This window comes from Terrapene carolina, unplaced genomic scaffold, assembly GCF_002925995.2.
Source record: "Terrapene carolina triunguis isolate 2854851 unplaced genomic scaffold, T_m_triunguis-2.0 Scaffold247, whole genome shotgun sequence".
NCBI lineage: Eukaryota > Metazoa > Chordata > Testudines > Emydidae > Terrapene > Terrapene triunguis.
The window spans coordinates 15,809,790-15,826,787 of NW_020664598.1; the positions used below are offsets into that span (position 1 = coordinate 15,809,790).

The following is a 16,998-nucleotide window of genomic DNA, read 5'->3' on the forward strand; positions in this document are numbered from 1 at the left end:
TACAAGCTGTCTATCCTTATGTACACCCCATGTACTTTTTCAAGTATTACTAATACATGGAACCCATACCAGTGCCAAGTGTCTACATATGCAGTGCTGGGCACAGCTAGACACTGTGCACAGACATATACCTGCATCCATGCTGCCCCATTTTTGGTACAGGATGGCAGCACTACCATTGCAGGGACAGTATCCCAGGGACCTGTGTGTCACAGGAGACACTCTGGGAATCGCCTGGCTTTGTGTTGCTGGTACTAGATGCCACCTTCACACATTTGGTGATGGCACCTCTCACTCACCTCTCCTTTCTACCAAACTGTGTGGAAGACATAGAGCCAAGTCCATGATGATATGGTTCTGGTTCTGCTCCTGCTTGCAGGACAAATGTTCATGCAGGTTCATTCTCTGATACTGGATGGAATTGGTCCAGGAATAGTTGAGATGCTGAAGAGAGCTGACCGAGAGATGAATGAAAATCCACTATAGTCTCATGGAACAGATATGTTGAATTCTGCGATTGCAGTGGTATGCCCATGGCTGGAATGCCACTTCTGGTTGCGGAAAACCAGCACAACATGGTCAGGCCACATCGTCTTGGAAACCTGGAAGGATGACCAGTAGCTGCAGGACTTCCAAATCAGGAAACATACCTTCATGGAGTTGTGTGAGGAGCTTGCACCAACCCTCCAGTGCCATGCCACTCAATTTCAGAAACCCATAACAGGACAGGAGGTGGCTACAACACCTGACAGCTACTGGTAAGTTGCAAACCAGTTTGAGGTTGGGAAGTCAACCTGACAGCGTGGTGGCTGTATAGGTTTGCCAGGCTATCAATACTGAGATCTACCCACAAGTGATTGCCATAACCCAGGTCCCTGTAATTCTATCTGGATTTCAGAGGAAGGGGTTTCTGAACTGTTCAGGGGCCATCGATGGAACACACATCCCAATACTTTACCCACCAAAAGGGGCAAGTGAGTATGTGAACCAAAAAGTTACAATTCATTCATTCTCCATGTCTTTGTGGACCACAGTGGTTGGTGCATGATCACTAATGTTGGGGACACGGGAAAAGTCCATGATGCCAGGGTGCTCAGGGGATTAGGATTGTATTGCAGGGGGAAAGAAGGGACTTTATTCCCCAGAAATGATGTGGTTATATACAGTTTTTCTGGCCTGACATTTATTTTGGGGCACCCCACAGACCCATTCCTAACTTGGCTCATGAAGTTGTATCCCAACATTGCTGATCCAAGAAAAAGAGAATTCAGCTACAGACTGTGTAGCTGCAGAATGGTGGTGGAGTGTGTGTTTGGAAGGCTGAAAACTTGTTGGTGATACTGACGGACCCCTCTGGATACCAATGTGCCCTATGCATTTTGCATAATCATGGTATGCTGTGCCTTGGTCAACATATGTGAGGATAAGGGGGAATACTTCTGGACTGAGCGGGCACAGGACAGGCAGCCAGATCCCAAACATGTGTACACAGCTCCTAGAGGGCAAGGGAAATTTGTGGTGCTATTTGCTTGCACACCATGGAACAGTGGGGAGCCAGAAGGTGACTTTGGACTGTACCAAGGGACACCAAAGGACACTATGTGATGCTACAGTGCTGCTGTAAAAGCTCAATAGAGCATTGCTATATAGTTGTGTTGTGACATCCATTGGTGGGTTTTGATCCCTGCAGCTCATCTTAATGTACCAAATGAAAGCAGACCATTATGTGAGGGTTGTTCCTCAGGGTCAATTCATTTGGCTGTGGTTTTGGTTTCAAGGGTGTATAAGCACTTCAGTGCCAGCACTGAGCAATCTTTTTCTTATATGTTAACAACTCTGTTTCGTGGTGCTCTCTGGGGAGTACTTAATCATTCTGAAAGTAACTGAAAAACAGTTCAGTAAGGTTTTTGCGGGGGGGGCTTCACTCATTCCTTCCTCACAATGTTTTCTGCAACTAGTGATCACAGCACTGATCAGCCGCTATGCAGGAGTACTCCTCTGGTTACATGTCGTGACTGTTTGAAGGAGGAATGGTCGTAAAAGCACTGCTCAGTATCAGATATCGTCAGTGTTAATTTAGTTTTGTTTCTTTTCTGTATTGTCAGTTAAATTATTGACAAAGGCATAAAGACATTTAAAGTAAACTTCTCTGATTTTCGTTCCGGTGCATTGGACAGTAACAGTTTTCTCAGAGCTTTGTTCATTGTCATAAACCCTGCGTGCGCGCGCTCTCTCTCTCTCTCTCTCTCTCTTTTTGTTAAACATTGGGAAATTCATAGCGGCAGGGCGGAAGGAGTTGTGGGAGGGATAGAAAATTCAATGTCTTTCTATGGCATCACTGCATTAGAAAGTTACAGAACTGATAGTCATTTGCTGTGCATCCTGCTGACCCATCCCAAACGTGTGGGAAATATCCCATTGATGATATTTGGAAAGCAAGGTGCACACACAAGTGAAGTGAACAATAACTTTTATTTAAAAGGTCTATGGAACATAGAACAAAAATGGTTTTTAACCGGAACTGTGTATGAATCAAAAACTGGATCAAATTCCCTAAGCCACGTGCAAACATTACTTTCAGTGGACCTGTCTCCTTGTCCTTCCCCTTCCCCTGACAAGGGGGGAGTAGCTGAGAAAAATGATGTCCCCTCATCTCCCCCACATCTTCTGCATGGAGTTTGAGGGATGAACACTGGCTGGGCTACAAGGCATGGCTCAGCTCATTGTTCCACACCTGTATGCTTTTGGGGGGGGAAGGTTCTCCTGCAAGGGCTTTTGGGTGCCAGTGAAGGATGTTGTGCCAGGAGACCAGCATGTTAGTGTTGGATCAGCAGCAGCCTGCGAGGCACCTGGAGGAGGAGGTGTTGCCTGTTCCCAGACAAGAGCAGTGTCACCAGCAGCCGGTGGGACCCAAAAGCTTTCCACCACCAGTTGTACTAGTGACTGCATGAGTTCATGATACTCTGCCCACTGGACATACTCCCATTCCCTGTGGTATGACTCTAGATTCAGGAACTGGTTCATCAGTGCCCCACCCTGCCTAAGAGCCTGATTGTCCCATGCCCAAAGAAAGCAAAACTGTTCCTGACTTCTCTTATGTATGCCAATGAGCAAATGCTCCAGGTCTGTCTGCCTGCCTCTGCTGTCTCTGTAGTGTTGCTCCTGCCCTCCTGGCAGAATAGGTACCCTGTTGGCATCAGAACATACTGCTGAGTCAAACACAAGGGTAGCGTTATATTTAATTTCTCCTTTGAAGGAACCTAAGAACACCCTCTCCCCAACACACACACACACAACTTAACTGTGCTCCTGAAGGCTACAATGTTGATACTTTTTAATATCGCAGGAATGCAACTGTTCACAGCATCCTTCCTTCTCAGACAACTTTTGCAGCCCACAAGGAAGGAGCTGAGGCAAATAATGGTAAGGTTCCTGCAGTACTGTTATTAAAATGTTGTAATGTTTACAGTGCATCAAGGAGCCATTTGGGGTGGGGGTTGGTTCCTTTTGGGGATACATTACCAGGCATCTATTTGTTCTTGAAAAGACAGGCATCATTTGGAGAACATAGCAGTTTTCGAGGTATTGGGATGGAAAAGAGCAGTGGTTTACCAGTCCCATGGAGGAGATCTGGCCTCCTATGCCAGTGCAATGTTTCTTCTGAAGGTCACCTCTCTACATATTGATGAGTGGAGGGGTTTGGAGAGCTACAAAGGTGGACCAAGCACATTTGCCTTGCCATTGAACCTGAACAACCAGCTTCAATCTCTCCTACACCAAACATTTGCTGAATTATGCTTACAGAACTGGGAGGCAATTCAAGAGGAAGTTCACTGTATGTTAAGCTAGCTGACCGAGTGCCATGGAAGAGGAACAAAGAACCACAAAGAACATCCACCCACCCCCTAACCTTCCCTGCATCACCAGAAAGTTCAGGCCCATGTCCAGCGACCAGCATTGGAAAAGGACAGGGAAATGCAGAGTCGTGCTGCAAGTGCATTTTTTCCCCCTGAATTTTCAGATTAACACCTCAAGCTTGTTACCTCTCCACTGTGAAGGGACATAGCACTGTGTGTGTGTCACTACTACTGCTGGCCAAGGGTGGTCAGCAGGGCTGTAGCAACAAAGAATGTGGCCCCCTCCGAACGGTGGCCCCCTCCGAACATATGTCCGGGTGGGGCCCCTTACAATGCAGAAACTGGAATGCGGTATTTATTTTGCCACTTTTAGGGGCCCCCCTTCCTTGCCTCTGGTGGTCAGGGACCTTTGCCTAAGGGTGAGGCAGCAAAAGGTTCAATGCAGAGATGGCCCTGGAAAACTATTGATACTTGTGACCTCGTACGCACCCTTAACCTACATCTCCACTACACTGTAGAAAGAGTATGAGGCTATGCCCCAGCAGAGGCATGCACTTACCCACACAACTCAGGTGTACTAGCTTTCTTGCCCTATACTCTCTTTCAGGGACATGCTTTAGGGCTTCAGATGTGGACAATAAGGGGGTTTTGGCATAACAATGCACATGTAACTGTGTACAGTTGCAAGTGTAGACGTAGCTATATAGACTCACATCTCATGGGCGTGTGTGTGTGTGTGTGTGTGTTTACATCCTTGCTTGGTCCATTAGCTGCGTTTGAATATGGGACTTTCAGCACTAAAAGTATGAACCTCCACTGCTTGAGCTAAAGAACCCTGTCTAGTAGCTGAGAGCTTTAGTGTATCAGCTTCTAGAGGGGGACAAAAACTCAAACTTTGCTAGTGTCATTTACATATGCACTATTCAAGCCCTCAAAATAGGAGGTGCATAGGCTTTGTGGTGCGCCTCTGCACAAGGATGGATTTCACCTGTATGAATTCCTGCCCAGCATATATATTATAATAATACATTTTAATTTTTTTGTTCCGATATGCTTCTGGATACTTTAGCAAAATATACATAATTAATACAAATATGAAACAGGGCCACATGCCGTAACAGATCTATAAAAGAAGACCAGAACAAAAATACTAGTAACCTCCATTCCACACTTACCGAAAATATACCTCTCACAAAGATATCAGCCCAGCACATATGGTGCCACCACAATTAAATTAAAAATAGAAAGTCAGGAGACTTGCTCCAAAGGATATCAAAATGGTTTAAACTGAACCCAGAGAGCAAGAGAATTCCAAGTCATTGGTGGCAATCTGTGCATACCGGATCTCTCGAGACACCACTATGGTATCAGTCCTCAGTGACAGAGGACCTTGAGATGGAATCTATGGATTATCTCAGTGAAACCCTTCATTTCAATTCTGGTACCTTGAATCTACAGTGATGGACACATTATAAATGGCACAGATGAGATTAGATACTTTGGAATGGTGTCTATTCAGAACTCATTTGTTGTCACAAGACATAGGGCAATAAGTTTCCCTCCGGTTGACTGATTTTACTATCTGTTATTTAGTCATTAAGGGGAACATCTGCCTCCTGCTCCATGGATGCAGTTCAGTTGCTCTGGAGGATATACGTATAGACAATGCAAGGGTATAGAGCCTTGCTTCTAGGCATAAACACAGTCTTCAGCCTGTAGAGATCGGAAAATCCTATAAAAGGGCTTATTGGGCCGTAGTAACCTCTGTGGAGCTGCTCTTCAGCCACTCTGCATCCTGGATGGAAATATTTCCCCCCCTCTGCTGCCCCAGACATTGAGCACAGCATTTGGGCCTGATTTAGTAATAGTAAGAATCTGAAGCACACTGGCTCTACAATAGGCTGGCAGTGCAGCCATCAGAGCACAAATGTCAGTGTAATGGGTGAAATCACCTGAGCAGTTATAATACAGCAGAACCCCATTCATCTGACCTAATTGGGACTGGGGTCAGATCAGATAATCCAAAATTTGCATAATCAAGAGAATGGGCTAAGAGCTTTCTATCCATTATTTTAAAGACCCAGAGTTGCTTTTAAACTAGCTGACCCCTCCTGGAAAAGCATTAAAACATAGCCCCCTTCTCTATTTTCAGTATACATGAACTGTTACTTCTAGTCACCAGTACCAGTTTTTAAAAATGCAGAAATGATCATTTTAAGTTGCAACAACAGCAATACCAATGGTAACAACTATCAACAGTAACAATACATAATATGCATAAAGTATCAAATTAAAATACAATACTGTATATAGCACAGTGATAGGTACAGCAGCACTCGTGTTGATAATGGCTGGAAAAAATCTAACAGTTTGTGTTCTTTTAGATGAAAGGGTCTCTTCTTCATTGCACGATCACGGAGTTGCTTCATCAACAACCGTTCAGTGTGTGCGCTGGTTGTTCAGTTAATATGGAAAGCTGGCTAATGGAGGCTTGAGTGAACAGGGATTTACTGTACTATAGCTGAAAGAAGCTGCAATCTATTCCTAGCTGATGGTCACTTTAGAGAGTTACCATATAAATGTACTGCAATGGAATAAGACTAGTACAACTGGTGTAGGTCATTCCAAATACCCTACTTTTCCTGCAATATCCGTGCTTTCCAGATGCCTCAGTTTTCCTTCTGTGATATATTTAATAGTATGTGGAACAGAAAATACTTTTGGAAATTTAGGGATAATGTTTTCCTTTACATTCAAGGTAACCTGCATACTCTCTTCAATGTCCAACATATTGTTAAATGCTTGGTGTTTTGGATAGTAATTTTTCAATGTCATTTTCCATCTATATTGTATATGGAATATTTAAATGGATAAAAAGGGATGATCCAGAGCCATGAATTATTATTTATTTACTATTTATTAAGCACTGCAGAATGCAGAGAGGAAGACATAGTAACTATCCTAAGAATTTACAAGTCTGTACAATGAGAACTTTTCCATTCAAGTATAACAAATTACCTCCACATCTGGCTTTCTGAGGGAAGAATTGGGCACAATGTGTCCACCCCAAATATAACATAATTTGTGCTATAATGCTATATCAGCCTCACCCTTGCATTACAATATCACTTACATCTCCACACACTTTCAATGCCAGCTTTTTAATGCATGAATAATTCTAGCAATTGCCTACTGAAACAAAGATTAGACATCATGAAGTCATAACATGTCACTCTCATTTGAATTATAATATTTGTAAGAAATGTTTTTAAAAGATCTAAGTTACCATCATCCTCTGGATCTTCCTGCCCCATATTCGTCTGGGTTTTAGATTGTAAGTAGAACTGCAGGGGGAAGAATTCTCAATTTTGAAAGTCCAAAAAATATGTTGTGATTTTTATTTTTTGAAAATTTCCCCCCAAAATATGTTGCTGTTTTTAAAACTAGCTTATGGAGTGGTCAAATACGTTAGTAAATTTGAAATTTTGCTTACAGCTTTTCATTAAAAGTTTTGAAAAAACATTTGCAATTTCTTTCATTAATTTTTGCCCAGCTGTAATTGGACGAGCACTTCAGGAACAATCTGTCTGATTTGTGCTTTGGATATGGTTCCAAGCACCATGCTCATGCTTAGTAAACAAATAACCATTAACAAAAAAATAATGATACAAACGTTCTGACACTTTGGGTTACGTGAGTATTCTGGGAATTGTGGTTCCATTTGTTTCCATTAGAAGTGTTTGGAAATCTAATTTAAAATAAAATCTCCTATTTAAGATTGCAAATCATAGCTGTAAACCTTAACATGCATGATAAAGCCAAAGAGAGACTCTCCCAAGGCATCCACTTGGCCGTGGTAGCCCTCAGGTCAGCCAGGTGGTCATGGGTTCTAAAGGCTCTTTAGGAATGATAATACCAGCTGGGCTATGTTATCTCTTTCTCTTAATAACCACAGGACTAGATGGAAGGATGATGTGTGTCCCCCTTGTCTTTCCTCTGGCCAGCCCACTCCCTTACCATGGCCAGTCAATCTCTATCCCCTCCCCCAGCATGGACCTTAGACTATGTTAAGAAGCAGCCGTAGGGTATTTGTTGGGGGGGAGGGGGCATGGAGAGGATGGTGATACGAAGATAGCTACACCCTCTTTCCATGTGTAATGGGGTGGGATTCATGCAAAGATAGTACCTTCTGCATATGGATACATGGGTCATAATCTGGCCCCATGTACGTAAATTAGTACTAATAACTGAAAGGGCTGTATTGGAATAAAAGTGCAGATATGACAAAACTGTTAAATGTAATTTAAGGCTTTTCACCCCTTTTGTGAATGGGTGGGAAAATGTCACTTTTCATTTGTTTGTTTTATTCATATTTTCCAGAAGTGTTTTTAATGCATTGTAATTTATAAAATTGAAAGTAGCGAGTCACAAAATAAGAGGTACGAGAAGAGGTGAAGTGGCCAATTCCATCTGATGTGGACTGAATGTGAGCAAAAGGCATTTTGAAATATTTGGAAACTTTGTCAAGCAATGAAAATTGCATAGGCACATGCCTAGCAACCTATTAATTTTCAAAACAAAACCCCAAGAAAACTATTTTACATGTGAATGGGATATAAGCTGACCTGCACAAAATTCAATCTAAATAAGCTTCCAAGATTGTCACTATGTCTATGGTGCTCAGAAAGTCTGAGTCACCAGGTTGAATTATCACTGGGACTCACCGGCAGGTACCATCCAAATTTTAAGTTATCTGCTATTTTTGGCTTTTTTGCACACATGACTTTACAGCATGGGCAATCAGTTCTTTGTATTTATTAATGGTACAAGAAAGAATTTAAAGCTATTCTGAAACCTACATTCTCAAATTTAGAGCTACAGGCCCTGATTCAGAAAAGCAATGAAGCATGTGGTTACCTTTGCAAAAGACTGTACTTAAGCATATATTTAAATTTAGTCATGCACTTAAATCCCATTGAGGTCAATTAAACTACTCATGAGAGTAACTGTCACCAATGTGAATGAAGAGTCCCAATCTGGCCCATAATTATCAGCAACATACTGTATCACCTTCTACACAGGCATTATTAATCTGGCATATTATGGTAAAATATTTCCATTCTCCTCCACGTACCATAACTGTTTTACCATAAATGGCCCAGTAACAAGAAATACTTATCAGCCAACTGCAAATGTATTAATTTCTCAATACACATATAACTACAGGTACTGATGCTTGAGCCAAAACTCTTTGAAGTCAATGGAAAGATCTCTGTTGTCTTCAGTTAGTATTGGATTGAGCCTTTAGTTCTTACTATACAACTTTATTTTTGTGTTTTTAAGGTTTAAAAAGTGTTTGTTGTTGTTTTTTGTTTGTTTGTTGATTTCACTGAAGAAAGGTACCTGAACACTATCTACCATATCTGCTGTCAAATATATGTAGTTTGTAAGGAAACTACTGTACACATGGGTGGGAGAAAGGGTCCATAATTCATATCACTTTTTTTAATCCTTCAATTTTCAAGCTTCATATTTATACAACAGGGCCACGTTATTTCCTTGTTCCATCTCTAGCCAGTGTCTCTCTCTCCTGTATGTAAATAATATCTCCATGTAATATGATGAGTAAGTTCCAGAGGAAGAGATTGTATTTGGACTTTCCCAGTTTGGTATATCACCTTCCTAAAGGTGATGTTGCACCCAGGAAGGAATGAGGTAGTGCAGGGAATGCTACTTTGCTCTTTCCTTCCTTCTATCTGACCAAGAGAACACAGAAGAAGGAAATGGTAAAGAGCTTCATGTTGATGACTTTTACAAGTATAATGACCTCTCTAAATGCTCACAAAATGAGGCAAATTTTTCACATCCACACACATTTTTCATACATTTGTGGCATGGGCTTAAATTTATGTGAATATACATTAGGCTGATACCTCACCACCTTACTGCCTGGCTGGGAGGGTAGAACATGGAGTCCCTTCCGGAGCTGTCATTAGTATCTCTCCATGACTTCTAAGGAGCCATGGCATGCAAGGATCCTACATTCAGCATTCCTTGTCCCTCACTCTGAATGCAACAAGGCTCTGGTCCCACCAGCCTGGAACATGAGAGTTCTGAGGTTGTTCCTGAACTAAAGTCCTCAATCTGCAACTCAAAAGCCGGTCATCAAAATATTCTTCCATTTCTAATGATTTTTTTATACTTCAAAATTTTTTTTTTTTTGAAAAGTTTATTTATAATTTCATTTTTTGAATGTTTCTACAGTTTTGGATTGTTTGAACTATTTGCATAATGTACAACATTCTAACCATATTTTTCCTTTTCAGGAAAGCATAGATTTGGGTGAAATCATGTTTTCCCTTTGCTATTTACCTACTGCCGGGCGAATGACGTTAACAGTAATCAAATGTAGAAATCTCAAAGCCATGGATGTAACTGGCGCTTCAGGTAGGTATGCTTCTTTTCATTTAACAGCGTGGAGTTCTGGTCTGAAAAGTGGCTATATTAAAACCACAACTTCTTACTCAACAAATATGTGTATTTTGAATATGCTGAGTCATATCTGCTCAGTTTTGTGAAAAAATATGGGTTGGTTTTTTTCCTGCTTTTTCTTTTTATTAGCTGTGCAGAGACAACATGGGTCAGAAAGAGTGAAATGAGGATTCTGTTTCATCTTTTGCACGATCAACCAAATTGTTTACAAAGTTCCAAACAATTCTGTGCAAAGCCATTGAAAGCAATAGCCATTGAGGGCATTCACTGAAGACAATGGGATTATGCAGGTGTAAGAGAGGGCATAATTTGGCCACCCCAACATTGATTATTTTGATGCTGAGTGAGATAAAACACTGGTTAGCTGTTAGAGTTCAGGCTGAGTTTGCAGGACTGTTGGTTGTTTTGTTTTGTTTTGTTTTGTTTTTAAAGTTGTAAACTTAAACTTGATACAGAAAGCACTGCGAGACAAACATGTAAATCCACAGTCTTGTGGTACCAAAGACACTTTACAGAATGGAACTGCTCTTCAAAAGACACTCCTTTAGTGGAGCATTAAAAATCTCTATATCCAGTGGAAAGTTTTGATTTAGTTGACATTAAATTGTACTTTGATATTCACCTACAAAGTTTTGGGGCTTGTTTGTTTGTTTTTTAATTAAGTTTTGCTTTGTTTTCTGGAGGGGTAGGACAATGGGGATTACTCTATCCTCTTAAAATAATAGCAGAAGATATTTAAAAGAAAATGAAACATTAAAAATGCCGGGAGAGATTTTCAAAGGCGCACACAACTCCCATTGACTTTCAATTGGAATTAGGTACCTAACTGCCCTTTGCACTTTTGAAAATCTCCTTTTATTTTGTAACAAATATGTTTATTACATGAAAACTTCAAGAGAACTGGTTAAGGTGGAGAGGTCTAAATTAGAGCTACTGGCTGTGTGTGATGTGGGGGTGGGTGTATCTATTCTGTTTGCTTGCACCATTCTTTTGAGTAGACAGGAAATTGAAATTGCAGAAGAGACAGCCCTGGTTGTCTTATGTCACTAATACCTATACAACTTAGGTTTTCATGAACGTTAGCCTGCTAAGAATTTGCTGCTCTTTTGCTTTACATTTCAACTGCATCAAGACCAGTGTGTGAAAATGACTTCTTGTTACTCAGATCCGTATGTCAAAGTCTCATTGATGTGTGAGGGTCGAAGGCTGAAAAAGCGGAAAACAACTACAAAGAAAAACACGCTTAACCCAGTTTATAATGAGGCTATCATCTTCGATATCCCTCCAGAGAATGTGGACCAGGTCAGCCTCTCCATTGCTGTGATGGACTACGATCGGTAAGTGCAATTTGTTCCCTGAAAATATTAATCTTCAGCAAGTGGTTACCTCACTATTGCAATTGATTTATTATTTTAACTGCCTCGTGTTTTAAGTAAATTCAATGTCACTAAAATAACACTTTTGAATCCTCTTCTGGAGGATTCAAAGCTACCATGGCTTTCAGCATTTACTTCCATTTATCAGTGTCATTAATGATGGTAGGAAGAAAACTAAACATGACTGAAAATTGTCTTATAAATGTAACCCGCATTAACAGTGTGAGTCTTTGTCCATCCCGTCCCCATCTCCCCCCCCACCCGACCCTGTGGCTACACTGTGTAAGGGGTTTGTAAGACTGTAAAACTTCCAGCAAATGGAGTTATTCCTTTAGCTCAAGCAGTAGGAAAAAAGTTAGCTCTATAGGTTTCAGAGTAGCAGCCGTGTTAGTCTGTATCTGCAAAAAGAACAGGAATACTTGTGGCACCTTAGAGACTAACAAATTTATTTGAGCATAAGCTTTCGTGTGCATCTGAAGAAGTGGGCTGTAGCCCATGAAAGCTTATGCTCAAATAAATTTGTTAGTCTCTAAGGTGCCACAAGTACTCCTCTTCTTGCATCTGAAGAAGTGAGGTTCTTACCCACGAAAGCTTATGCTCCCAATACTTCTGTTAGTCTTAAAGGTGCCACGGGATACTCTGTTGCTTTTTACAAGTACTCCTGTTCTTTTTATTAGCTCTATAGACACTGGTTAAATTCTTGCTGATAATTCAACCAGGGAATTCATTACTTCAGGTCAATTACCCTGGACCTGCCTACTTCCTGTCTCCATACAGAGGAGGGAAATACCCCACAACCGCATCGCCCACTTAAGTTCTGATATGGGCAGAGAGCCATCTCCTCTCATCCTTTCCCAGACAGTTTCCTAGCACAAAGGGAACAACTCCATCCCTATGGCTAAAATAGCCTGGGGGTTGCAAGTTACATTAGAGATGGATTGACAGAACAGTGCTTGAGCAGAGCCTACTTCACTCACACCTACTATTACTCATGAGCTCCAGAGACATTCAGAATTATAGGGGACGGGGGTGGGGGCGGGAGAATCAGCAGTAAAAACTGAGTCAATGATATAAAACCTGTGGTGAATTTTCCCCATCCTTTAGTTCCTACCTCACCTTAAGACAGTGGCTGTGAAGGGCTTAGGGAGAGAATGGTGCAGTGAGTTATACACCATCAGTCCTTCTATAGCACTCTTCATTTGCCGATCTCAAAGTCTTTGTCAAGGAGAAGATAAGTATCATCGTCTGTTTACAGAGGGAAGAAATAAGAAAGAAAGTGAGGAAGTGACTTGGTCAAGGTCACACAATAGATCAATGTCGGAGTAAGAGCTATTAAGCATTTAGCTGGTGTTAAGATTTTTGCCTGTCATGGTTACACCCCTGAATGCCTTGACAAGAAGCATAGATCTATCTTTTATGTTTCTGTACCTGAGGTTCTAATTATTATAACAGACTAAAGATGAAAAATATACCTTAAGATCACCAGCTACTCTTGGGTCCTGCATGAACCCTGATTCCTCCAATTCCCACTCATCATCCCTCTCCCCACAATTTAAAACACAACAGCAAAACATGTAACTAACTAACCGGTGACACTCAAAACCTACTGACAACTATATGCAAGAAATCCATGGATCACCACACTCAGCTTCGTAGAGCCGGTAACCACCCCAAATACACCAAGAAATCTCTTAGCTACAGCCAGGTACTTAGATGCCACAGAATATACTCCAAGAAGAAAGTTTGGGATACACACCTTAACACACTTCACCAAACAAGGACATTCCACCAGAGAAGTTGGAATGGGCCACCCAAATACTCTGAAGGAACCTGCTCCATGCAGAAATAACCCCCACCCTCTGACTGCACAACCCTAGTTGTCACCTACCACCTCACTGGACCCCATACAGGGTATCATCAAACTACAACCCATACGCCATAGGGATCCCATCCTGAAAGAAATCTTTCCTGAACCCCCACTTCTGGCCATCAAACAACCTGCCAACCTCTCCAAGCTCATTATCAAGCAAGCTCCCTGCAGACCAGGACACACCAACTCAAAGTGGCACCAGACCCTGCCAGAACAACAGATGTAAAACCTGCAGACATATTTCCAGTGCTACAATGATCAACACCCCCCACAACATATCTTTCAAGATCCAGGGGTCTTACACATGCCTATCACAACATGTGGTGTACCTCATCCAGTGCACTAAATGCCCCAATAACAATTATGTGGGTGAAATCTGACAATCACTACACTCTTGAATGAACTCATGCAGGAAAATGATAACAGACAAAAACACTATCACCTGTGGGTGAACACTTTTCACAAAGTGATCTCTCTATATCTAACATCTCAGTCCTCATCCTCAAAGGAAACCTGCACAACACTTTCAAAAGATGAGTCTGGGAACTTAAATTCATAACTCTGCTATCACTAAAAATCATGGACTGAACAGAGACATAGGATTTATGGTTTATTACAACAATCTATAACCCACTAACAACATCCCCAATTGCTTTGCTTCCCCTTCCACCCCGCCTTCCTTTATCCCAGTGATTGGAGGGGTGTTAATGGGCTACTTCACCTTGAATGGTCCCTTGAAATGTGTGTTAACTACTGGTACTAAACAATCTGTTCCACCTTGTATTTAGCTGTGACAATAAGTAAGTTTCCCAGACCTGAAGCAGAGCTCTGTGTAAGCTCAAAAGCTTGTCTCTCTCACCAACAGAAGTTGATCCAATAAAAGATATTACCTCACCCACCTTGTCTCTAATATACTGGGACCTACAGCCACAACACTGCATACTCAAAACCATGGTCAATCATTTGTATGTTATCTCTGTCTCCAACTCTTTGCCTGTTCTTTTGGATTGTAAGTAGAACCCTGCACAGATACCAAGTTTGTATCTGCATCCAATCTGCGAACATGGTCCATGGATATCCGCATCCGCATCCACGGATGCAGATATCTGCAGGTACAAAGTGGATATTCACAGATTTGCCGGACTCTAATTGTAAGCTTTCCAGGGCAGGGCCAATTTCTTCATCAGTGATTTTATAGCTCTTAACAAAATGATGCCCCAAACCTGACTGGGATTTTTAAGTCGTCCTGTAATATATATGATTAATAACAATAATGTGTACACTTTGGGCATCTTCAACATTTTGCGCTAAACCAATCCAACTGCATTATGGTTCAAAGATGTTAATAAATCTATCTGCATTAAAAAAAGCTTTCTCTGCCCTTCTGTAATCCTCAGAGTAGGACACAATGAGGTGATCGGGGTGTGTAGGACAGGACTTGATGCTGAAGGACTTGGAAGAGATCACTGGAATGAAATGCTGGCTTACCCCCGTAAACCTATTACTCATTGGCATCCATTGGTAGAGGTAAGAAGTAGAGTATCTCTATAGCCAACTTGTTGCTACATCTCTCTGCTTTTAATAACTCATTTCCAAGAGCCTCTGAGAATCATGACATCACTAAGGTAGGGACCTTGTGGAAGATCCTCCACACCACTTAAATCTTGCCTAAGAGTTGTGTGTGGTGGGGGAGAGAGGGTTGAATGGCCAAGCAGGGATGCCTGTGCATACCTTACATACTGCAGAAAGCACTTTGCACTGCCCTGCAAAGGCTGGTATGGAGATCCACTTTGGGGCAGGCCAGGGGTCAGAAATTGGCCCTGGGCTTCAGAGATGGATTTCACTTCCTCAGCCTTCCTGCACTCCACTTCAATAGGATCTGAAGTTTCTTATGTTTGTGGACTGAATTTTCTCTAAATAGCGGACAGTCAAAAGAAATCTATGACTCAGTTCACGTCTAAAGAATGCTTTTATTGATTTTTGCTGTTATTTTAATCAGTGAGGTTCTGATTTAGGGGTTTACTTTTGATCTGAAAGTGTCACTTCAGAAGTTGCCTTGCTCTGCTCTCAAGGTTTTGATATAAAGTTCTTTCAAATCTTTTTAGCGGTTACCTATTGTTTATTTTGAGATTACCAAGGATTGCTTAAAATTACTTGGGAGTGGTAAATGTAAATATTTCAAGGCCAATCATTTTCTTATCTGAAATGATTAGAATTAAAGAGAGTTGTGTAACTAAAATATTGAGTTTAGATTTCTCCATTAAGTAGGCTGAGTTGAGGCTACACACCAGTAGCCGCATACAGAGATGCTAAAACAGTCATTTATTTGAACCCTCTAATCCTAATTCAGGGAAAATTCTGTGTGTAACTGTGAATTTTGAGAAGATCCCCTTCAGTGTCTTAGGACCAAATCCTGCCGGATGCATAACACCCATTGGAGTCATGGCTTTAGGGCTGGGAGGGTGCAGGCTGGGTTCATTAGGCAGCAGGCCAGGATTGGGGTCAGGGGGACAAATGTTGTTCACCCCTTCTCTTCAATCAAGCCTTGCAGATAAACCAGTTGAGAGCTGATGCAACCTGAGGCAGCACTGACTATTTCATGGCTCCCTCTACTGTGGGGAACCACCCTTAAAGAAGCGTCCAGGGCTGTGGCAGCTGGGGAGTGTCTACTGGAGCTACATTCTCAGGGAGTGTGTGAGAGAGAGGAAGCTGGAGCCAGAACAGTTCAGAGGGCACTGCACAGAGGTTCCTGGCCTCCTACTGGATTCTCCAGCATATATGCACGGTTTGGAAACAGAACTGCAGCTCAGTAGATGGTGAAGCAAACCACACCCAAATGGAATGGTTCAGGGAGAGTCCTTATGGGGTCCCCCCCAAAAGAGTTTCCTTACCATGGTTAATTCTCCAGGAGGGTGTGTCCTGAGGCATAAAAATTACTTCAGATTAAATTTTCATTTTCTAAAAATATCCTTTTCATTTGGGGGTACAATTCAGCTCCTCCTTTTGGAGAGGGTCCTTGTGACTCTCTAATCCTCAGAAATAACCATGATGAGTGGAGAGATTGGATTATGATTGTAAAACTAAAACTTTTCTTTCAGTTACCTGGCCAGGCAACCAGTTTTGATAGCCAGGGGTCTTGTTCATCACCAAAACCACCACCTACACCCTAGGGCACAAGAATGGATTCATCACATCCAGTGTCCAAGCTCCATGTCCATCACACCTACATTAACAGAAGGTTTGGCTTCCTCAGATGAACTGTATCCATATTTTTGTATTAAAATAGATTTTCTTCCTGTTCTAAGTCTTATATTACAGTTTATAATAATTTCTTAAGAATGAATTTCACTTGAGCCAAAATACTCCTTCCTTGTGCAAAGATATTCATTTTTCTCTCTGTCAT

The 16,998-nt window shown here is 41.7% G+C and overlaps 1 protein-coding gene across 1 annotated transcript in view; it reads left to right on the forward strand.

Annotated features, from left to right (window-relative positions):
- The window catches only part of SYT10 (synaptotagmin 10), a 49,089-nt gene extending 32,324 nt beyond the window's left edge, over positions 1-16,765 (forward strand). The window contains exons 4-7 of the mRNA XM_024195625.1: positions 10,184-10,304; positions 11,515-11,686; positions 14,993-15,122; positions 16,694-16,765. Of these exons, the coding sequence (XP_024051393.1) occupies positions 10,184-10,304; positions 11,515-11,686; positions 14,993-15,122; positions 16,694-16,765 (495 nt within the window). The remainder of the gene's footprint in view (positions 1-10,183; positions 10,305-11,514; positions 11,687-14,992; positions 15,123-16,693) is intronic.
- The last annotated feature ends 233 nt before the right edge of the window (positions 16,766-16,998 follow it).